This window comes from Rhinoderma darwinii, chromosome 4, assembly GCF_050947455.1.
Source record: "Rhinoderma darwinii isolate aRhiDar2 chromosome 4, aRhiDar2.hap1, whole genome shotgun sequence".
Classification (NCBI taxonomy): domain Eukaryota; kingdom Metazoa; phylum Chordata; class Amphibia; order Anura; family Rhinodermatidae; genus Rhinoderma; species Rhinoderma darwinii.
In genome coordinates, this window is record NC_134690.1 from 44,648,677 (window position 1) to 44,673,661 (window position 24,985).

Genomic DNA, 24,985 nt, shown 5'->3' on the forward strand with positions numbered 1-24,985 from the left:
GAGCCAGTTAGGGAAAGTTGTCTAGTCATCTTTTGAGGACCGACGTCAGAGTTTACAAGTCTATCTTTGATGTTTTTGGATCGTCTATACGAGAACAATGGTGGGCTCTGAAATTCTGGAATGTTGGATAGGCCATTTCTCAGAATAGGCCAGTGTTTCCTTATTATGTTAGATACGTTCTTACTGTGTTCCGTGTAAGTAGAAACAAACGGGACGCGATTATGAGGGACTTTGGACTTCTCTTGTCTCAATATGGTGGTTCTATCAACCATTTCAACCTTCTCTCTATGTTCCTGTATAATCTTCCTAGGGTAACCCCTCAAGATAAATTTAGAGGCCATTTGTTTAAGGCCTTCTCTAATATGACTATCATTACTTGTAATCTTTTTACCCATAAAAATTGACTAGATGGCAAGGATTTCACCATAGATCTAGGTGGATTACGCTCGTATTTCAAGATATTATTTCTATCCGATGGTTTAACATAGAGGTTAGTGGAAATGTCACCCATTGAGATGTAAACCATTACATCCAGGAATTGTACAGCAGTCTGAGAAAAAACCTTAGTAAATTTGACATCCGGATCGATGCCTTTGAGGTATTCATGAAAGTCAAGGAGTTCAGGTACAGTTCCTTTCCAAATGAGGAAGACGTCGTCTATGTATCGCCACCACTCCAGAACCTTGTTGAAGTGGTGGGACGCATAGACAAAGTCCTCCTCCAGGACCGACATGTAAATATTCGCATACGTGGGCGCCATGTTGGCACCCATGGCGGTACCCTGTAGCTGCAGATAGAAATAGGACTTCTTCAGTGGATGTCAAAGTGACATCCTGTAGGCGCGTCAAGAAGTCTGCAGTATCTCTTATATAGGACTTGTTTTCCATGGCATATTTCCTGAGGATTCGATCGAGATATGTGGCTATGTTCGTAAATATGGAGCCTGACCCTGAGACTATAGGGCGTCCAGGGGGATCCAGAAGGCTCTTGTGCATTTTTGGTAGGGTGTATGACTGGTGTAGTTGGATAGTCTGGTTTAAGAAATGTATAGGAATCTTCGTCAAATAGTTGATGTGTCTTGGCATTGAGCAATATCGCATCAATGCGCCTCATGAGACTGAACTTAGGTTCACTTGTAACACAGCTATACACCTCAGTATCACCTAGTTGGTGTTTAATCTCTGCCATATATGAGATCGTGTCCATGATGACAACCGCACCCACTTTGTCAGCGGGTTTGATGGTGCGGTCGCCATCACGTGCAAGGTCCCCTAAGGCCGACATCTCCTCTCTTGCCCTGTTAGGTTTTGAAAAATGTTGATTTGTGGTACTTATGCGTAGCTGGTTAACCCGTTTTACTGCCTCGATAAAGGCTTTTATGGCGGCTGCCGTCTCTGATGGAAGGAAATTGCTCACAATCCAAGCTGTTTTAGGCAAGTTTCACTGTCACCAGTTGTAGAAGACATCTTATGCTTAGCAAACCAACATTTAAGTTTAATAGAGCAAAACAGGTGATGTAGGTCAATATCAATATTAAACCAATCAGAAAATGTTGAGAGACAAAATGATAGCCCCTTATTCAAAACCTGTAATTGAATGTCAGTTAGTGGTTTAGATGATATATTTACCACGAGATTCATTCATCCCTGCACTGCTCATAGTATGACCTTGGCGCTTGCCCTAATCTACAATGGCGACTACGATGTTCCATTGTATTGTGCGCATAGTGTTGTGAATTGACCGAAACCAGGTACACCCTCCCTACATTACTGCATGTGCGCAGTAAGGCCTATAGGACGACGAGTGCATGCTGTAGTCTATGCTAATTCACAGATACCCTCCTGTAATCTATAACTGGTGAGTCGCCACCTGTGTTTTTTAGATTTGCACGTCAAAAACCTAATTAATGTATATGTTTATATATCTCTGGTGTTTATTCAACTTTTTTTGCACACTGATATGCTACATTCTATATAGTATTTCACTTCCTTTGATGTTCACTGTATCATTATATCATATCTGACATATACTTATTTTTGTTACGTTCCTGATTTAATTGTATTATCATCACCATGTTTACTCAACCTATATAAACTTGGGTTTGACACACCATTTGTATGCTGGAAAAAGGCAGTTGCATCTGCCGAAACGTCGCTTATGGAACAAAGTCAATCACTTGATTTTTTTCACCTTGAAATTCTGGAGTGCTGCCTTATTTTTTTTGAATCTACTGGAAAGGATATAGCCTTCATCCTAAAAGGCTGGCACCGGCATTTTTCTTTATCTATATGGTGCTGCTCATATATATATATCTATCTCTCGCATAAAACAAGGCCTTATACAGCCACGTAAAAAAAAAAAAAAAGTTATGGCTGCTGAAAGGCAGAGGCAAAAATAGAAAAATTTAGCTGTCAAGGGGTTAAAATAAAACAGTGACAGCTAGAGTTCCCCCACAGCGGTATCAATATCAGTCCCTTCCCATTAGTGCCAGAACAGAACCCCCCTTCCTTGAGTGCCAGGCACAGAGCACCCCCCATAACCCTGATAGCCACAGTGCCTCCATTACTGCCAGTAACAGTGACCCCAATTAGCCACAGTGCCCCCATTATACTTTCCCTTTGCTGCTCCCCTGACTTAGGAAGTACAGGACTTGGCAGAGCGTGTGGGAGCCCTCTGATGGCAGGGCAGGAGGTGACATCAATAGACGGCATCTTTCTATACCACTGAGACACGGATGTTTGTGTCCAGATGGTTGCCGGCTCCACAGAAAGGCGTTGCAGGTCGTGCACATTTATCGTTCTAAAATCATCATGTTTCTAGTCTAGAGAAATAATCGGAAAACTTGTGAAACATTACAACCTCTATGTCTCAGGAACGCACCGCACTGACAATACACGGACACTATGGAGGAGACTTCTATGTAAGACGCGTCTACAGATTCTCAGCGCAGACACGTAACACCAAGCTGAGAAAACGGTTTCAGATGGGAAGTGCCCGACCCCAATCACGTGTGTGTAAAACAGAATACACATATAGAAGAGAATTCAGAAAGTTTCAACACTCATTAGATACACGAACATCTTACTATAGAGACGGTCATATACTTCATTAACCTCGTACGCCCCTTTGATTAGATACTCGCAGATCCTCCTGTTCCCCAGCTCAAGTCTTTCTGCCTCCTTAGGGTCGGTTCACAATTTGTGTAAATACTGGGGATTTTCAAAATTCGTTGCGGAAAATCTGCAGCATAACACAGTAGCAGCAAAGTGGATGAGATAAAACAAATGTCATCCACACACTGCGTAAATACGGAGCAGAAAAAAACGCTCAGAAAATTGACCTGCGGTGCAGAATATTATTGTACTTGCGTAAACGCTGCTTATTTGTTGCGGTTTTTCCCGCAACACTTGTCTGCCCAGTGTAAAGGGTCATCTTAAGGGTGATATTACACGGCCCGTCGTGGGCCGTGTAAACGAGCGCTGATCAACCAGGAGATATGATCAGTAATGTATCGGGACGAGCGCTCATTCCAGCGATCGCTGGTCCCCATACATGTCATGTCCCTGGGAGATGCGCTGCCGACAACCATAATAGCTTTGTTAGTTATAACGATGCACTCAGCCGATGTTTACACAGGACAGTTATCAGCAATGAGTGTTCATTGAACGCTCGTTTGCCCGATAATTGGCCGGTGTAAAAGGGCCATAAATTTGTGCCTCCCAAATTGGGAAGAAATTTACAGATTATCTGTGGCCGGGTTCAACATTCGCTCCAGCAAGAATTATATCAAAGTAAAGTTATAAAATTCTGGCAAAATAACTCCTGCTTCATCCCATCTTTCTCGGAGACATCCCGGCGCGGTATTTCCACCATCTTGCCCCTGCCTCCCCACCTTACAGTTACACTGCTCTCCCACTCCTCTACATAGCGCCGTCATCAGTTTTGATGGCTGACAATTTCCCTTCTCCCTACAAAAAGTCACCTATTAATCATAAGAGTGGAAACCCCTTCAGTCTCAGGATATCACTGAGTAATTGCCCAGCGGAGCTTCAGGTAAAGTGATGCATTATACAGCCCGCAGCTTCAGCATGTATATGTTATGTATAGAAGTGCACAGATCAACACCATTTGTGTATTACATATACTGTATATCCAAGCGGTTCTCACTTTAGGTATATAATCACATCCCAGGAGGATCGCTAGGCCGACCATTGACTCTCTGTCCAATCCCAGTCTGTCTTTAATGGCGGAGACTTCATAGCAGTCAACGTGTGGATCCTACAAGAAAACAACCACTGCTATTAAACCAGCAGAGACCTCACCACCGACATATTAACGAAAGACAAAATAGTGTCGTCTCCCAGTGACTGGGATGTATATAGCGACACATTTATTACATTTCATATATAGACAGTAGAATATATATCAATTCTGAGTTAACAGGGGGTCCTCTGTTCAGGTTACTCGTCTCTTGGCCAGAGTGGTTATAAAGAGTGTCTCTCTCTCTCTCTCTGGAGGACCTGCATACAAAGACAACCCATTGATTTGAATGGGCACTGTGTAATGCTTCAATTCACCTGTGGTGGCGCTGTAGTTAAATTGAACAGCTACTGACAGGGTTCACCACAGATTGCAGCTGATCGCTGGGGGTCCCAGCAGGGGGACACTTCTAACAAGTTGGGATTGTCTAAAGCAGAAAATCACTTTAATACATGCATTTAAACATCTGAGATTGGTCTGTGATCTTGGACCGCTGCTGATTTCCAGAATGTGAGGGCTCTATTAGATACTTAAACCTGTGCCACTGCTCAGGGATTTCAATTACTGAAAATCGTAAAACTACTTTCTAAGCAAAGAGCCAGTCACAGCATTAATTTCCAGTACTGTACAGTTGGGAAACTAAGCTTTCCTCCTGAGCTACACAACAGTGCCACCTACTGGAGAAAAAAAAAAGTAATTGCGCCTAAACTTCTGTGGTTAAAGAGGACCTGTCACCTCTCCTGACATGTCTGTTTTAGTAAATACTTGTATTCCGCATTAAACAACAACTCTGGAGCATCTTTTCCTAAAACTCCTTATTGTGCCGTTCCTCTGTTCTTCCTCCTAGAAACTTGGTGTAATTATACCCCTTGTCAAAGGGGGCGTGTCCCTACCCAGTCTAACTCTGTCAGCACTGATTGGACATGGTCAGTCTGTGTAGGGACACACCCCCAACTGTTAACATCCATTTGCCCATTTATTCATACATTTTTAGGAGGAATAACAGAGGGACCGCATATCTAATCACCCCCTGCACCTATTCAAAGATTTTTGGGTCTATTCACTTCTGATGATTATGTAAGGATTTGTGCATGTAGACATAGGCGGCATGTGTGCACTTTGCACATCTTGTACTTTTATTTTTGGGAGGGGTTGTGCCACAAACTTGACTTTGTCTGCTTTTTATACGCACTGTTACACTTTGATACACAATTGCATAGCGGAGCCCATGATTGTAAAGTGCTGGATGACATATTTACTGTGTGCCAGGTGTCTACTTTCAGACTTCTGAATGGCAAATCTTCCCAGTTCTGCAGTGATATAACCCCCCCTGCCATGTCAGTGGATATCAAGTTGTCTTCGGTCTAGTTTTTCCATGCATAAAACCTTCTTGGAAAGTCATATATTGTGAACAATACAACCTGTACACTAGATGGCGCCAGTAACTTAGAAAAAATGGTAACATGAGCGAGTGCGGTCTGACCTGAAGTTCTCTTATGGTTATCCTATGACATGGGTGACATTGTCTTCATCCATAACACGTATGTATCAGCAATATCTAGACATAGGAGCATTTTTTTTAAAAAAAATTTTAAGGATTCAAATGTTACAATTCTTATATTTCTCGGTTAGATCATGGAAAACACATTTAATGGCGGGATAACCACTTTAATGTACAGAAAAATGTTAAGAGACTAATACAGTCTCCAGGAAGAGTTGGGGTTCAGCTCCTTCCCAGAGAAAAGGGGAGCTGCCTACCTGTGTGTATGGTGTTGCTATCCTGACTTGGGCTCAGTTCACATCTCGTTTTTACTGTACGTCTGATGTGACCATTTTGACGTGAAAAAAGTGCCAAAATGTGCGCCACAGCGTGTATATTTCTATGGTCAGGACGGATGCCCTAATGGTGTAGCTTGTGCTAACGTTTTGTTTGCTTACGTTCTATCCTTCTACTATGATTTTCAGTACTTTTCCAAAACGTATCCAACAGGTATATGTTTTTATTTGTATTAAAGTCAATGGTGACATATAGACGATGTATGCAATATTAAACCCTACGTTTGCATACGTAACACATATACGTTTTTGTCACCATATATGGGAAATTATCCAGATTATGAGATAAAACAAGTCCTCCCCCTGCCAACCCCTCAAAACTGGCGCAGAAAACACCGCAGCCATCCCTTACTTCTTCCTTTATATTTTGACTTTACAAATCTTACACTTTAAAGTTTGTTTTTTGTTTTAGCTCAAGAACAAAAAATGTATACGTTTCTAGATGTAAGAACGGACACAACGTATATAAACATATACGAAGTATACCACAAAAAACGTAAGCGTATGTTACAAATGCAAACGTTTTTTGTAACTTTAAAAACGTATATGTCGTCGTATTCCACAAACGTGTGCACAAAACGAGAGGTGGACCAGCCGTATCCAGGTGTCCTGCAGTACTATAGGGCTTTTGTTTTTGTTGGTAGATGATAAAATAAAACAAAAATTTTTTTTTGATGAGGAATCAGACCAAAAAAAAAAGAAGACAATGTCACCCATGTCATAGGATAACCATAAGAGAACTTCAGGTCAGACCGCACTCGCTCATGTTACCATTTTTTCTAAGTTACTGGCGCCATCTAGTGTACAGGTTGTATTGTTCACAATATTTCACTTTCCAATAACATTTTATGCATGGAAAAACTAGACAGAAGACAACTTGATATCCACTGACATGGCAGGGGGGGTTATATCACTGCAGAACTGGGAAGATTTGCCATTCAGAAGTCTAAAAAGCTGGATGATAAACCTGTGTGAGGAACAAGCCAAATTGTCAACTACCCAGCTTTCCCAGAAACAGATACAATTTTACTCTACTTCGTTATAGCAACTTGACAAGAGAATAACTGCAGAAGGAGCTTGCTATATTTTCGTGAAAACATTCTAAAATTTAAAAATATATCTATCATACATATATTAGGGATGCACGATGCATCGAAACGTCGATATTGTTTCGATACTAAGCTGTGCGGCCGCACAGCTAAGTATAGTAATACATGAATGTATGAGAGCGGGGCTGCGGCTGTGTAATAGTCATTGCCTCGCTCCTGAGAGAAGCGTGCGCTGTCAGGATGATGCGATGCGGCCGGCGCTGCACTAATGATCTGCGGCACTGAAGACAGAACATCGCGGGCACACTGCAAAACACCCCCATGTTCTGTCTTCAGTGCCTGAACCGCCGCTCATTAGTGCAGCGCCGGCCGCATCTCCTCATGCTGACCGCGCACACGCACTTCTTGTCAGGAGCGGGGCAATGGCTGTATTACACAGCCGCAGCCCCGCTCTATAACGGCGGAGATCAGAGAAACCGCTCATCTCCGCCGCTATTCTCCTGAATGCTGCGATCACAGCGGACTGCAGCATTCAGGGGAAAATGTAAGGGGGGGATGCCCCTGGATCGCATCACAGGGAATTCCTGTGACGCGATTGAGGGACATACCATATATGGGCAGACAGCCCAGGGTCCATTGAAGGACCTCAGGGCTGTCTGACCATATTTCCTGTTGTTAGGGCATACTGAGGTATGTCCTAACAACTGCCTGTGTGCTATCAGCATATAGATATATACCAGTACATTAAAGTTTAAAAAATAAAGTAAAAACAAAGTAATGTTACATAAAAAACAATACACCTTCACCTTTTTTACAATAAACATTAAAATAAGTCTCAATACATAAAATATACACGCATTCAGTATTGGCGCGGCCGTAATAACCTGCACAACAATGTTTTTGCATCATTTATGATGTGTACGCTGTAAAAAGATAAAATAAAAACTGCTTTCTATCACTTATTATTGTGGGGCACGAGGTGCGATGAATTTAACTTCCATGTGCCTCACATTAATAGTAATTAACCCCATCATGTACCTCACACATTAACCCATTATGACTGAGAAACATGATGGGGTTAATTGCTATTAATGTGAGTCACGTGGAGGTTAAATTCATCATCACACCTCGCGCCTCACATCAGAAAATAGAAGAACTTTTTTTTTTTTTTATTACTGTTGGCAAAGTATCGAATTGGTATCGAAATCACAATACTAAACAAAGTATCGGTATCGAAGTCCAAATTCTGGTATCGTGACATCCCTAATATATATATATTATATAAAAAGCTCCTACCTCATTCTGTCCACTATGGGGCAGTGTTCCATTATACTCTATGGTGTTGTATAGGCAGAGGAAGACTCAGCGGCTGCTGCCTCTATATCATATGTATTAATGTGTAGAAACGGTAGGATCCCTGCACAGCAAGAATACGTAGATCTATGATGGTTTCCAAATACTAAGTCATGCAGTGCAGAGAGGATATAGAGGGGACACAGCTCATACCTTCACGTTCATGGTGAAATTCCTGTATACCGTTTGTGCGCCATAGAGAAAGACGTCCCCATCATTGGTGACACATCCATCCACGTGGCCTTCTGCATTGAGATAAGCGCACATTGCTTCTGCTTCTCCGGCGGCTTGAACCCACGGCACCCCCAAGCAGTCCAACATGCGGAGGCACTGTGCAGAGACGCAGGACAGAAGACAGGACTTCATTCTTCTGCTGTTCTCTCAATAGGACAGGACATTATACATGAAGCTCATGGTAAATGGTCATGTCATGATTTTATATACATGGCAGTATCAGGTGTTATAATAACGCAGAATATTCTTATAACTTAGAGAAAAGTGCCCCCCACCTTAGATCTATAGACATGTCAGTGGTGTAAACGGCACCCACCCGGCCCCCTGTAGTGCCGAACATGGGACCCCTAGTCTCTCCACAGAAGTGGACCCCACCTATCAGACATTTATGGCACATACAGTTAAAAAACGCCTGTCCCCTCTACTGACAGCTCTGTTTTAGTAAATACTTGTATTCCCCATGAAAAAAAAAATATTCTAGAGCATCTTTTCTTAGATCTCTACCTTGTGCCGTTCCTCTGTTATTCCTCCTGTTTTTTTTAAATGAAATTAAACTTTTAAAAAACTTTTGTCATGGCATAGTGACATGTCAGAAGTTTTGATCGGTGGGGGTCTGAGCACTGAGACCTCCACCGACCACTAAAACGAAACGGCAGAAGCGCTTGGGTGGGAACTGTGCCACTTCATTTTTAATCAGCTTTTCTTGGCTTTCCCCGGAGTGGTATACGGGCTCAATAGAAAGTCTATGGGTCCGTACACTGCTGGCTCGGCTTTCCAAGGAAACGAAGCGACACAGCGCTCACCCCAGCGCTTCTGCCACTTCGTTTTAGCGATCGGTGGGGGTCCAGGTGTTTGGACCCCCACCAATCAAAACTTCTGACATGACAAAAGTTTTTAAAAAGTTTAGTTACACTTTAAGAATAAATTAACAACTGTGTGTTACCACTGCGAGGGGGGGGGGGGTGGAGTCTCCCTTCACAGACTGACAATGTCCAATCAGGACTGACAGAGTTAGACTGTGTAGAGACACGCCCCTTTAACAAAAGGAATGGTACCACCAAGTTGTCAATTTATTCATAAATTTCTAGGAGGAATAACAGAGGAATGGCAGAGATCTAAGAAAAGATGTTTCAGGATTTTTATTTCACGAGGGAATACAAGTATTTACTAATTAAACATGTCAGGAGAGGGGACGGGTCTTTAATACGTGATAAATGTCTCAGATGAGAATACCACATATCATTTTGTGGACATTAGGAGAGGTACAATATGGAAATGTGATCCTTGAAACAGAAAAGTTTGTGCACCCCTGATCTAGGGGAACGTTATAAACTAAACCCCCGACTATGATGAGCACATAATGGACGTACATCTTTCAGCACGGCCTTGAAGTAGGATCGTCCCGGTCTTGCAGGAGCCGTTTTCTTTGAGGCTCCGTACCTCATCTCATTCCTCTTTTTCATCGTGTCAGCTTTCACCTTCGGAGCTTCGCCCTCAGTTACAAACACCAATTTCACACCCATTAAATTCAATGAGGAGACACGGAAAAAAAGGTTCCTTGGAAAAACACGGTAAGAAGCAATAAGGTACAAGTTGGGATTTCAGAAAACAAACACGGATCTCAGTCTTTACAGGGGTCACTCTCTCCAAGCTCTGCGGCAGACCTAAGCCACATGGACAATATATAGATCTGTGCACAGACTTGCTGCCGAGTTCTTGCTGGACTTGTGCTTATATACAGAAGTCAAATTAGACAAAGCAGAGCTGCAGTGTAAAGCATGAGGGAGGGACAGAACAGCAGCCTGAGCCTTTGACAACACAGGAGGGGGGTTTTCACACTACACAGATTGCTTATAGACAATGTAGATAAATGGGAGTCACTGATTTAGTAACTTCGGCATCTTAGGCCATAGGCTTTATAGGTGAATGGTTATATTGAGGATCCCAATGTACAGGCCGTGTTCATGAGCCCTTAGGGTCTCTGCAGGGACCAAGAGTTTACCCGCTGGGTGTACCTGTATACGGAAGGCAATATAAATCGGTTCCTAACACATTTTTCTAAACTTCCCGTCAATATTCTCATACAAAAAAATTCTACTGTAAATCTCCATCTTAAAATTGCTGATAACAGGGAACAGTAGAGTACACCAATCTGAACAGCAAATGGAAAAAATAAAGATTGTAGATTTAGAGTCATGTTAAAGAGGTTGACTCATGACCAATGTGAGGGGAGATGAAGTGGCATAGAGGTCCGCCAGCACCAATGCCACTTGGCTGTAGTGATCGGCGGGGGTTATAATGGTCAGACCTCTCCCCCTCAGACATTGCTGGCATATCCAGGCGCCATGCCACCAATCCCTGTCATGAGGCAACCTCATAGTTTTTTTTAAGATCTCTGCTTGCTGTCATTCAATAGGAACCTTTATTGTGTACCCAGCTATTGAGGGCAGGGATTTTTATTTTTTAACGTTCTTCATCACGGTGTTCCAAGGGCCACAGTTCTTTAATATTCCCATTAACGTAGCCATATGAGGGCTTATTTTTTGCAGGGTAAGCTTTATTAATGACTCCATTTTGGGGTGCATATAATAAACTTTTATAAAATAAAAATAAAAAAAGGTAAGTGGAAAATAAAATGCAAGTCCACCATGGTTTTTTGGTATTTGTTTTTACGGTGTTCATAAATGACTTGTAACTTTATTCTGCGGGTCAGTACGATTAGAGGGAAACCAAATTTCTATAATTTTTGTGTTTTCCTCCTTTTGCACAGAAAAAAAACCAAACACTTTTTGGTTTTTAAATCATGTTTTTTTGTGTCGTCGCATGCGGACAGCCATAACTTTTGTTTTTCTTCAGCTGCTATTTTCATTGGGACCATTTTGAGGTACATGCAACTTTTTGATCACTTTTTATCCCAGTTTTTGGGACGCAGGAATGAAAAAAAACAAAGCCTTTTTTTTTTTGCGTTTATCGGGTAGGTCAAACAACATGACAATTTTATATTTCAGGTCGTTACGGACGTGGCGATTTTTTTTTCTTTACACTTTTTTACCTAAAGGGGTTATGTGGGGACCAAAAATTGTGAGTACACTCGCTAATATACATTCTGGTCCCCTGACGCGCTGATTGTGAGATATTTTTATAGGGCTGCTGGGGGACCGGACGTCTTCTTTGATGACGATACGACTCTGTCATGTGACCGCATAGAGTACAGGGGGGCCATGACGAAGAGTCGTGTCGTCATCAAAGACTTCCGGTCCCCCAGCATCACTATAAAAATCAATGAAAATCTTAGAACGTAACGGGGGACCGGAATGTATATTAGCGAGGGTACTCACATACTGCAGGGACTACACTGCTAAAAAAAATTTGGTCGACTACGCTATTGTTTCCACTAAAAAAACAGAACGGAGAAAAACGGAAACCATTTGCAACACAAGCATTACATTAAAATCAATGGTAATGCAAACAGAAGCGATGGTTTCCATTTGACTTTCCATTCATGGTTTCCTACGGCGGAAAGCTGCAACGGAACCCATGAACGGAAACCGAACACTGATGTGAACAGGCCCTAAATATACAACGTGAAGCTTCTAGTACGGACACTCACCTGAGATGAGGTTTGGCTACAACTCCAACCATTTGTTTGACGGACTGTGCTTCACAAACCCAAATACTCAGATCAACGGCGAGAGTCTTCCCACCGAGACTCTGTAATGAGACGTGCTGCTTTACCGGCTCCAGGATCGGCCACAGCTCATGAACCCCCATAGTGCTCCGTCACATTCACACCACACCCCTAAATGTGCAGAGCATAAAATATTACAGCGTGAAACACTCATTATATGATTAATCACTGTATAAATGAAAAGTTATAGAACTTTCTAATATACTTTGCATTTTCAAGATATTTGTTTGCTGTCAGTGAATAAGAACACATTCAGCAGCTGCAAACTAGTATATTTCTAGTCCTGCTCTCAGCTGAGAAGTGGATATAATTATACACAGTGTAGACAATGCTCTGTGAGAGAACTATATCAGCAAATCTCTCTGGTAAGCCGCGTTCACATCTGTGTCAGGGCTCCGTTCCGACAGGGGCGTCGCCCTGACGGAGATGTGAACGCAGCCGTACTTTGCTACAATGTATCAGCATGAAGTCCAAGTTGTTTAGCTCACAGAGCATTGTCTAGACTGATACAATTGTATCCATTTCTCAGATGAGAACAGGACTAGGTAACGATGGGTTTGCAGCCTCTGAATATAAACAAGAGTGTTCTCATTCACTGACAGCAAACATCTTGAAAATAGTGAGGAAGGTTTCCGTAAGGTTTCCGTTTTAACGACGGAATCAATAGCGGAGTCGACTGAGCCATTGCGGATACAGTCGTGTACATGAGGCCTTAGGCCCCATGTACACGACCGTAAAAGACCTCCGTTTTTGCGGACCGCAATTGCGGTCCCCAAAAATGGACAGATTCATTCCATCATCCGTTCTTGGTCCGCAATTGCGGCACGGACTCCTCCATAGAAGTCTATGGGGAAAGCCAAAATTGCGGATGGTTACGGAGGTGTGTCCGCAAATACAGAAGTGTTGTTAAGCAACACAAAGGGGATTTCCTTTTAACCTGGCCTGCTTTTTTGCGGATCCATATATACAGATGCACTGCGGACCGTATTTGCAGATACCATTCAGCAGAAACGGGTACGTTGCTGATGACTATAAAGCAATACGGAACAGTATTTACGGTCAGTATTTGCGGATACGGTCGTGTGCATGAGGCCTAAGGCCCCATGCACACGACCGTGCCCGCAATCATGGCTCGCGACTGCCACCCGCATTTTTGAGCCGTGCTCTCATACAAAGTATGGGAGCACGGCCCGCAAAATGCAAAAGAACGGACATGTTCCATAATTTTCGGAACATTTCTACGGCACGGACACCCACCCGTAGCGCTACGGAAAGGTGTCCACGTTCAATGAAAGTGAACGGGTACACTTTTGCGGACCGCAATTGCGGTCCCCAAAAACTGAGGTTTTTTTACGGTCATGTGCATGGGGCCTTAAGGTTCAGAAACCTCAATCAGTAAAAATCTGTCTAGAGCACGGTAGATCCTAGAGGGGGAGGAGGGGGATGCAGCTGCAGTTCCTTACTTAGGTTGGTCATATCTCATCCACATGGCCGGTACTGTAATCCACATCATTTCTGTGTGGACCCGGCTTAAAACAGCATGAGCTGGAGAGGAAGCACCCTCAACTGGATTTATATAAATGGCTGTCCATGTAATACAAGAAGGGCTTGAGTCCGCCGGAATAGGAGCTGCTTGTAAAGAGGGGTGTCAAGCAGGGGACCCCTTCTATGATCTCCGTATGCCCTAATAGTGTATATGGACAGGACTTGTCTTCATAAACATCCCCTTTAAGGCTATGACTCCATGCTGACTTTTGGTCACGTGACAATCAGGTGGTAACGGTTACCTCAATGTTTCCTTATGCAGGAAAAAGACACAAATTCTTCCAATTTCATGCAATGTAAACCACTTTGCAGAAAAAGTTTTTTTTGTGATGCGTTTTTTAACGTGTGGCAGAAAACGGCTCATGTAAATGCATACCTCCCAACCATCCCGGATTCAGCAGGACAGTCCCGGATTCAGGGCAGTGTCCCGCTATCCCAGGCGGCCGGCGGTATGTCCCGCTGTCAACTGTATCTGCGTCCTCAGGACGCAGATACAGTTGAACCCAATGCTGAAGCAGGGAACCATCAGCTCCCTTCTTCAAAATCAGTTCAGAGCGGAGGAGCAGAGGGAGCTCCTCCGCTCCCCGGGCACAGCGCTCCTTTAAGCGGGGTGCTCGGGAAAAGCCCTTGATGTCACTGTCCATATATGGACAGTGACATCAGTGGCTCCTCCTAGAGCGGAATCCCCGGCCTGAGTGTCTGCTATGGGGATTCCGCTCATGGAGTAGCCACTGATGTCACTGTCCATATATGGACAGCAACATCAGAGCTTCCCTCTAGGAGCGGAATCCCCAGCCTATGCTCTGGCTGGGGATTGCGCTCCTAGAGTCCCAATGGCGCTAACTACAGGGGGGTAGCGCTATTTACATGGGCACTATCTACAAGGGCACTGGCACTAGGGGTAGCTAAGGGGGCGTTATACTGTATGGGGCAGCTATGGGGGCATTATGCTGTATGGTGGCAGCTAAGGGTGCATTATACTGTATGGGGGCAGCAATTGGGGCATTATACTGTATGGTGCAGCTATGGGGGCATAATGCTGTATGGGGCAGCTATGGGGGCATTATGCTGTATGGGGCAGCTATGGGGGCATTATGCTGTATGGGGCAGCTATGGGGGCATTATGCTGTATGGGGCAGCTATGGGGGCATTATGCTGTATGGGGCAGCTATGGGGGCATTATGCTGTATGGGGTGTCTATGGGGCATTATGCTGTATGGGGTGTCTATGGGGCATTATGCTGTATGGGGGCAGCTTTGGAGGCATTAAGCCGTTTGGGGAAGCTACGGGGGCATTATACTGTATGGTGGCAGCTATTTGGCATTATACTGTGTGGGCTGAACCAGGTGTATATGGGCGGGGATTGGTTGGGATTAGAGGCGTGGCTTAAAAAATTGGCCGACACGCGCCGCATCGGTTGTCCCTCTTTGTGATATTGACAGTTCGGAGGTATGTGTAAATGCACCCTATTAGGGAATTGCTATTTAGGCCATTTTCCAACACATACCTCCACCCAAGGGAGGAGCTTCAATTAGGGTCCTTATAGGATGGGATGTAGATTTTATATAGATCTAATTGAATATGCTCTCTGTACATAAATAATAAATTCCTGCATAATTAAATACGCAAAATCAGCGCTTATCATAATTATTTATATTCCCACATCCCGGGCAAGTCATAAGGTTTTCGTCACTGCACATCTCAGCTACGTCACGATCTCACCTTATAAACCCTAGCGCTGGCCTCCATCCATGCCCGACATTGTTATCACTACGTACAGCGAACTTCCCGCCATACTAACTCGAATTGTACGGAGAACAGTGCAGCGCCTATCACAGAGCAGAAACACTTCCGGTTGCCGTCACATGACAGGAATGACGTAACGTGAAAGTGCTCTGTTAGATTCGCTGCTGAGCTATCGTATCTCTGAGTCTATAGACAGGACTATAGTCTGACGGACCCCCACCATGTTGTATGACATGACTGATTGACATATCATAAACCTATTTTATTGGAAACCACCTTTGTTTGCAAATATATTTGGGGGAACTGATAACATTTTAACCCATTTTACCAATAATTGTATTTCTTTTGGTTATACAGGTAGATTATTATTGTTATCCTACTCAATTATCAGAAAATATCTCTTCATGTACCTATCAGATGCCAACCTGTGGCAGGAGGTTCATGCTACTCCCCGATATAGTCTGTGCAATGTTGAGTATAAAGTGCTGCTATTACCACGAAAAATGTCTCCTTGTTTTGGAGACAGGTAGAGAACATAGGGTCACCCCCCACCGACTAAGGCTACACCGCTAGGGCTAATGACGTGTTTCCGGCTGAATGGCCCAGATTGGCACGTGAGGTGGGCGGGGCTTTGGATCATGCTTCCTGTTTAGCAGCAGGAGTCACGTGTGACGGTGATTGACAGCAGTGCGGACTGGATGAGGCGGTTACCGGAGAGCCGGAAGTAAAGGTGAGTATCTTCCCGCCAGAAGAGTTGATAGATTTTTTTACGACGAGGGTCGTTATCATTACACCGGGGCAGTACGTGTTCTGCAGCAGTTTCCTCTCTGTCATAAATGGTTGAAACCGGTTGTGTCTGACCTCTGAGACCACCAACGGTCCCCAGAACGACCGGTCTCCTGACCCCACCAGAGAAATCGTGGCACATCGCACAGTCACTGTATCTCCCATTAATGGAAACTGATCAGAATTGCCCAATTTCACACAAAAAAAATAAGTCTGCTTGCTGTCAGTTAATGAAAACATTACTTGTTTACACCCAGAGTAGGAAAATCAGTCCATACCACGTCCAACCAGAACTATGTCTGTGCAAGCTTTCAGCTTCTGTCTGCAAACCAGAATGTTTTCATTCACTGACAACAAGCGTAAATCTTCAAATTGAAACGTGAAAATATATATTGCAAAGCTACACAACTTAGACCTCATGTACACCCGCGTTGGTTTTATGGTCTGTAGGTCCGTTGTGGTCCACCGTACCGCAAAAAAATGACACATGGATGTTGCGCATCCGCGTGTCATCAGGACTCCACAGCGCTTCACCAGTATCGGTGAATCCGCAAATCCGGACCGTAAAATGACTTGACCTGAGTTTTAGCATTCCTCTTTGAATCTAATCCTGGACAGCCCCTTTAAGGTTAGGGCTACACTGTGACCTTGGCTGCGCCCAGGTCAAACGGGCACAGATCAGTGTCGCGCTGCCGGCATTGCAGTAATGAAAGCGTACGTGGCTCGTTGTGTATTTCCCAGGCCGCAGCGTCATGTTCGTCGCAAGAAATCCAAACTTGTTGCCGTTCTTGTGACTAGTGCTGCGGTCGCGGCAACCTGTCATTTGACAATTGTTAAAAAGAACCTGTGACCTCTCCTGACGTCTGGTCTAGTAAATAATTGTATTGCCCACAAAATAACGATTCTGGAACACTTTTTCTTAGATCTCTGCATTGTGCCGTTCCTCTGTTATTCCTCCTAGAAATGTATGAATAAATTTAAAGCGGGTGTCACTGTCCAATCAGCACTGAGAGTGAGACTGTAGGGACACACCCCTCCAACAAGGCGAATGGTAACACCCAGTTGTCAATTTTATTCTTACACTTCTAGGAGGAATAAGGGTATGTGCACACACACTAATTACGTCCGTAATTGACGGACGTATTTCGGCCGCAAGTCCCGGACCAAACACAGTGCAGGGAGCCGGGCTCCTAGCATCATAGTTATGTACGATCCTAGGAGTACCTGCCTCTCCGTGGAACTGCTGTCCCGTACTGAAAACATGATTACAGTACGGGACAGTTGTCCTGCAGCGAGGCAGGGACTCCTAGCATCGTACATAAGTATGATGCTAGGAGCCCGGCTCCCTGCACTGTGTTCGGTCCGGGACTTGCGGCCGAAATACGTCCGTCAATTACGGACGTAATTAGTGTGTGTGCACATACCCTAACAGAGGAACGGCACAACGCAGAGTTCTAAGAAAATATATTCCAGAATTGTTATTTTTATGGAAAATACAATTATTTACTTAAACAGACGTCAGGGGAGGTGGGAAGCGCCAGTGCCTCGGATTTCCTATTTTGCGATGTACCTGCGACAATGACGCGCGGAGGAGACGTGAGGCAGGAGATTTATATCTATTATCCGCAACTGACAGAGGTGGTCACTGATCGCTCCCACAAACCGCAGCCACGCATGGTGACCCCCGACACGGACAGCAGGGGGCGGCAGCCCGCAGTCATGTAGGGCGGTGTCAGTGCCTCATTGAGGAAACGGCAGAGCTTCCCGCACCGTGTGACTGGTTTTGAATCGGTGATTGAGTCCAGAATTGAAAATCCAAGTCTATTAGTAAGACTGGCTTCACATGTTGCAGCGTTTTTACTGTGGCGTGAATGCCCAGCCCTAGTGCCCTGCTGTGACGTGGATGGCAGAAGTCACTCATCCTGGCTGCCAATATTCAGAACCAGTTCCACAGGAGGAGATATAAAGGTTTCTTTCATCCGGTCTTCGGTTTTGGCTCCTCTACCTGCCTTGTTTTGGGGGGCGGGGGTGCTTGTCTGCGTGCGCTCGTCCTTGCAGTATCTGCGGATCCCGTCACCGTAGGACCCAAGTCCGCTCCTACATTCAGCGGTTCTGTAACTGTTTTGTGTTCTTTATTATCATCGGCAGATTTTGACAGCTGTTTTACTGCCTGATGAGCAATGGTTAAAAGGAAGGAATCGAGTCCAGTGAACACGCCTGGACATGGGAAGAGAGCGCGGCCGGACAGTGAGGGGGAAACCAGGACTGCCTACGAGAACGGGGGATCTCAGGCGGTGAGTACAGTCCCTCCACGTGGGTGTAAGTGGGACATCTCTGGTATAATCTAATCACTTTGTACTGCACATTGTTATTATATACATTTTGGGCATTATTCTGGGTGTGCCTTGACATGTCAGAAGTTTTGACCAATGGGGGTCTGAGCACTGAGACCCCCACCGATCACTAAAACGAATCGGCAGAAGCATTCGGGTGAGCGCTGTGCTGCTTACTTTCTGATGGACTTTCCTCGGAAAGCCCAGCGCGTGGTGAACGGACTCCTAGACTTTCTATTAAGCCCGTACTTCTCCGAGGAAATCGATCAGTAATGGTTTGTTTCAGCAATCGGTGGGGGTCTCCGTGCTTAAAGAGGCTCTGTCACCAGATTTTGCAGCCCCTATCTGCTATTGCAGCAGATCGGCGCTGCAATGTAGATTACAGTAACGTTTTTATTTTTAAAAAACGAGCATTTTTGGCCAAGTTATGACCATTTTTGTATTTATGCAAATGAGGCTTGCAAAAGTACAACTGGGCGTGTTTAAAGTAAAAGTCCAACTGTATTATGTGTGTACATCGGGGCGTGTTTACTACTTTTACTTGCTGGGCGTTCTGATGAGAAGTATCATCCACTTCTCTTCAGAACGCCCAGCTTCTGCCAGATCACGCTGTGACGTCACTCACAGGTCCTGCATCGTGTCAGACGAGCGAGGACACCGGCACCAGAGGCTACAGATGATTCTGCAGCAGCATCAGCGTTTGCAGGTAAGTAGCTACATCGACTTACCTGCTGACGCCGATGCTGCTGCAGAATCATCTGTTGCCTCTGGTGCCGATGTGTCCTCGCTCGTCTGACACGATGCAGGACCTGTGAGTGACGACACAGCGTGATCTCTCGAGAACACGGCTGTGTCTGCACTGTCAGAAGCTGGGCGTTCTGAAGAGAAGTGGATGATACTTCTATACACAACGCCCAGCTAGTAAAAGTAGTAAACACGCCCCGATGTACACACATAATACACGCCCAGTTGTACTTTTACTGTTAAACACGCCCACTTGGACTTTTGCAAGCCTCATTTGCATAAATACGAAAATGGTCATAACTTGGCCAAAAATGCTTGTTTTTTAAAAATAAAAACGTTACTGTAATCTACATTGCAGCGCCGATCTGCTGCAATAGCAGATAGGGGCTGCAAAATCTGGTGACAGAGCCTCTTTAAGCCCTCACCGTTAAAAATTCTGACATGTCCAAAGTATTTTAAACGTTTTTAGTTACACTTTATCTTTTCAAGAACAATTTCTATGAGGACAACCCTTTTCACTGTGACCTATTATGATATGTGCATAGGGGGGGGGGGGAGAGGAGTTCCCGCACCAGGGACCCCCATCTCTCAGGCAATGACATGTAACAGAACCCTTTTTGATAGTCTGATCTTGTTTTACTAGAGCACCGCTGAGGTTGGGATCATTGAAAGTATTTTCTTGAGGAACTTCATGTGTCACGCGCAGCTCGGGCCCTTCCAGTTTGGACCAAATGTCAACTTTGTTGTTGGGAACAATGGAAGTAAGTGGTGTAGACGAGATCGAGTTTTCTTCAGGCCGTAATAACCGTCCATGACTATAATGACTCCTCTGATGTGGTTTCTGCGGAGATCTGTGTCACGGCGGTCCCTTATGGAGCGCCATATTCAGCGGAGCGCCCACTGGTTCATAGACTATACAGATTACACCCTGCAGATGTTTTTTTTTTTTTTAATCAAACAAGTTTTTATTGATAATACAACATCAGTTATACAGCCTTTACATTTCCTACAGTACTTTACAGAAAACATATAAAATTAACATAACATCACTTAAGTAGTGCAAAATTTCTTCAAGTACTTTATGGCATGTATACAACATCTTTGGTTATACCATCACCTATTTCTCCCTCCAACTGAACTACCCCCCTCCCTTGCAGTACTCCCTCTCTTCCCTGATTTTTCCACCACTCCTCCTCCGTGTCTCTTTCATAGTAAACCGATATTTCACCAGACCTTAAACATGTATATGTGCCATCCCTCCTCCAAATCTTATCTAGTGATCCGCATTGCCATAGGCTTGTACCCATTTACCCCATTGTTTCTCGTATTTCTGAATTGTCCCTCTTTTCAGATATATCCGCTGTTCCAGTGATACCGTGTGGTTAACATACCCAACCAGTTCAGCTACCTCCGGGGGATCCGCCTGCAGCCAATATTTTGCGATTAGTTTCCTAGCTTGATACAAAATCTTTTTAATAGACATTAGCTCCATTCCATCCCCTCCTTCCTCCCCAATGCAGCCCAGTAAGAATATTTTAGGTTCTATTGGGAAATCTCTCCCATATACTTTAGACACCACACTTTTAACTTCCTTCCAATAGCCTTCTAGCAGCGGGCAGCTCCAAAACATATGCTTTATGTCCGCCCCATCAAACATACACCTGGGACATTCCTTAGTTGATCTAATGCGCATTTGCCATAGCACCTTAGGCGTCCTATACACCCTGTGTAATAGAAAAAGTTGTGACCTCCTGTGCGTTACACTAATAGAGAGTTTTTTAGATGATCCCAGTATCTCCTCCCAGTCTTCATCCCCTATGGGTCCTACATCCTCTTCCCATTTACGTCTGATTTCCACCAACGGGTCTCCCAGAAAACAAGAGAGTAGCGTATTATATAGCACCGAGATAATCCCTTTAGTGTCTTTTGCCCCTAGTACCCGCTCCATCCCTCCCATGGTGGAACAGCTCAAGTCCACCAGTCTCTCTTGAGCCTGCGCCGCATGCCTTAATTGAAGATATTGGTAGAACAGTCGGTGTGGGAGTCCAAACTCCTCCTGTATTCGAGCAAAGGGCTTAAGAACACCTCCCTCATACAGCTGGTACACATATCTAATCCCCGCCTGTTCCCAGTCTTGAAATCCTTCCAGCATATTAAATTCCCATAGGTATGGATTGCCCCATAAAGGCATATAGTTGGAGCATCCCGTGGCCCCCAATAATTTCTTACTTTCCCACCAAACTCTATGTATTAATAGTAGAGTCGGTTTCCCTCTCGCCTCCCTCCTTAATTTATGAGATTCCATGGCCTCTAATACATCCGTTCTCTGACCCATATAATACACCAGTTTCCCACTAGAATCCCACTCCTCCCTATTCTTCCAGCCCTTAAAGTGTTGTAATTGAGCCGCTAGATAATATATCCATGCATTCGGGATAGCTAACCCTCCCTGTTCCACTGGTAGTTGTAGTTTATCCAGTTTTATCCTGGGGATCCCCCTTTTCCACACCAAGTCCCTAAACAAGTTGTGGATTCTTCTGAACCAGTATTTAGGCAACCACACTGGGGCATTGTGCACCACATAAAGAATCTGGGGCATCAGAATCATTTTGATGAGATTTGCTCGACCCAGTGCTGACAGTGGTAGCCCGAGCCATATTTTGGTCTTATCCGTGAGTTTGTTCAACAATGGTATCACATTTAGTTCAATAAAGTCCTGCACCCTCGCCGATATCATGATTCCCAGATACTTAAATTTCTGTACGCACGGTACCTCAACTCCTCCAATCACCAACGGCGTATCTACTGGCTGGAGTGGCAACAACACCGACTTATTCCAATTAATTTTTAGTCCTGAAAATCTACCGAAGCGCTCCAATACATTCATTATCACTGGCAATGAGTAATTTATTTCCCCCAAGAACATCAAGATATCGTCCGCATATAATGCTATGCGCTCCTCCAGCTCCCCACACCGAAACCCTTCTATCCCTGGATGCTGTCTTACCATATTGGCTAGGGGTTCAATTGCCAACGCAAATAGTAGTGGCGAAAGTGGGCATCCCTGTCGCGTCCCCCTCTCCAGTCTGAAGGAATCTGACATCCTTCCATTTGCTCTTATCCTAGCTACCGGCTCCTTATATAATAATTGTATCCATTTTATAAATTGCTTTCCAAAGCCAATCCGTTCCAAGACAGCCCACAGATACCCCCACTCCACACTATCAAACGCCTTGGCGGCATCTAAAGACAGCACTGCTCTACCCCGTGCATCCGGAGCATCTGTCTGCAAAATCAGGAAAAGTCTACGTAGATTAACTGCTGTAGAGCGCGATGGCATGAATCCCGACTGATCTGTCCCCACAATTTTAGTCACTACTCGCGACAGCCTATTAGCCAGTACTTTCGCTAAAATTTTAATGTCCGTGGTTAATAGAGATATCGGTCTGTATGAGTCAGGTTGTTTCCGGTCTTTCCCTTCCTTGGGGATTACGACTATAACAGCTTCATACATTGTCTGCGGTAAACGCCCCCTGGTGAAACTATCCTGGAACACTTCCAGTAACTCCGGCAGAACCGTCTCCCCATATGCTTTATACAATTCAGTGGGTATACCATCTATCCCTGGAGCCTTTTCGTTTGCCATAGAAATTAACGCTTCCTGTATTTCCTCTAGCGTAATTGGCTCTTCCAATCCCTCTCTCTCCTCCTCCCCCAGGGTAACCCATGTCATTTCTGACAGATATTCTGACAGCAGATCCTCCGAGTAGTCCACCTTAGTACAATACAGTTCCTTGTAAAATGATGTTAACACCTCTAATATATCCCCTGTTTCTCCAACCAGAGTCCCGTGCACTGTCTGCAGCTGATGAATAAACGCACTTTCCCGCATCGGCCGTGCCATATTTGCTAACAGTCTGCCCGCCATTTCACCCTCCTCATAGTATTTTTGTTGTAAGAATAGTCTTTTATTAGCCGCTTGCTCCAGCTGATGTTCCCTAAGCAATTTCTGAGCAACCTTCCATTGGGCTAGTGTTTCCGCAGTGTTATTAGTAACGTGCCTCTCCTCTGTTACTGTGACCCTATCTGTCAAATGTTGACCCATTTGTCGCGACTTAGTTTTAATGAGCGAGATCTCCCGTATATACACTCCCCTTATAGTCGCCTTCATAGCATCCCATAAAATATCCATAGGGACCGTACCTTTATTAAATTCAAAGTATTCTTGCAGACTCATATTTATTATCTCCTCTCCCACTAACCGTATCCAGAACGGGTTCAACCTCCAGTGCATTCTCAACCCCCCCATCTCTGAGCTTGTTCGGAGCTTGAGTAACATTGGGGAGTGATCAGACAGTGCCCGTGGTAAGTATTCCACCCCTTCCACACATTCCATCCCCATTCCATTATTAAACATTAGGTCTATTCGTGATAATGATCCATATGTAGATGATACACACGAATACTGCGTAGTAGAGGGCCATTTTGCCCGCCAAATATCTGTAAACCCAGCCTCCATCATGTACTTTCCGAATCTCGTCAGGCCAGTATCCCCCACCCCTCCCCCTTTTGGAAATTTATCCCACCCTTTGTTCATTATGTTGTTGAAGTCTCCCATCAATATAGTCGGTATCATAGGCCACCCAGCCAGTTTCTCCAGCACCTCTCTCATCGGACCCACAGAATACGGGGGAGGCACATACAACACCACAATTATACATTCCCAGTTAAACAATTTACAGTGTACCCCAACATATCTACCTGCCCTATCTTTAAAGGAATCTATACAGCTAAAAGGCACATCCCTATGAACCAGGAGGCTAACCCCCCTTGAGTATGTAGAATGAAAGGAATGGAAACTATGTCGGATCCAAACCCTATGCGCTTGCTGCACCGTGTCAATAGTAAGATGAGTTTCCTGCAAACCCATCACTCCAGCAGACTGTCCTTTCAGGTATTCAAAGATAGCTCGCCTTTTTGTTACCTCCCCCATACCTCTCACATTCCAGGACAGAAGATTTACCCTACCCCCCATCTGAATCTTTTTTGCATTTGACAGTGGCTATTTCCATTACTCCCAATGACAATCAGAGCGTACTGCGTTTCAAACTCCCTTTCCCTCCCAAACATCCCCCCTCCCCCCACCCCCTCCCACTCAACTTTCCATAAACCTACCCTCCTCAGAGGGCCTGGGCTGATGAAGAAAACTTCACCACTATGACCATACAGCTTCCCTTTCACATTGTAGAAATCCATCTGTTTCCACAATTTAACCTCCAAAACCAAGAACCTCCCGCCACCTTCTCCTCAATAAACAAGTAACATTTTTATGACTCCTACATTCAATTCTGCCTTTAGACTGACAGCATCTTTCCTCTCCTCCCGCCAACAATGAGCTATAGACATCATCT

General features: G+C 44.6%; 2 protein-coding genes across 3 annotated transcripts in view; one reads left to right on the forward strand and one right to left on the reverse strand.

Moving 5' to 3' along the window:
- The window catches only part of GEN1 (GEN1 Holliday junction 5' flap endonuclease), a 45,906-nt gene extending 30,117 nt beyond the window's left edge, over positions 1–15,789 (reverse strand). The window contains exons 1-5 of the mRNA XM_075863873.1: positions 15,688–15,789; positions 12,343–12,531; positions 10,103–10,289; positions 8,652–8,828; positions 4,168–4,278 (exon numbers count right to left, since the gene is read on the reverse strand). Of these exons, the coding sequence (XP_075719988.1) occupies positions 4,168–4,278; positions 8,652–8,828; positions 10,103–10,289; positions 12,343–12,503 (636 nt within the window). The 5' untranslated portion in view covers positions 12,504–12,531; positions 15,688–15,789. The remainder of the gene's footprint in view (positions 1–4,167; positions 4,279–8,651; positions 8,829–10,102; positions 10,290–12,342; positions 12,532–15,687) is intronic.
- A 549-nt stretch (positions 15,790–16,338) lies between these two features.
- The window catches only part of SMC6 (structural maintenance of chromosomes 6), a 72,748-nt gene continuing 64,101 nt past the window's right edge, over positions 16,339–24,985 (forward strand). The window contains exons 1-3 of one of the 2 annotated variants that reach the window (XM_075861068.1): positions 16,339–16,441; positions 18,646–18,791; positions 20,218–20,335. In XM_075861068.1, coding sequence (XP_075717183.1) covers positions 18,678–18,791; positions 20,218–20,335 — 232 coding nt within the window. In that variant the 5' untranslated portion in view covers positions 16,339–16,441; positions 18,646–18,677. The other variant, XM_075861069.1, reaches the window with a different exon arrangement.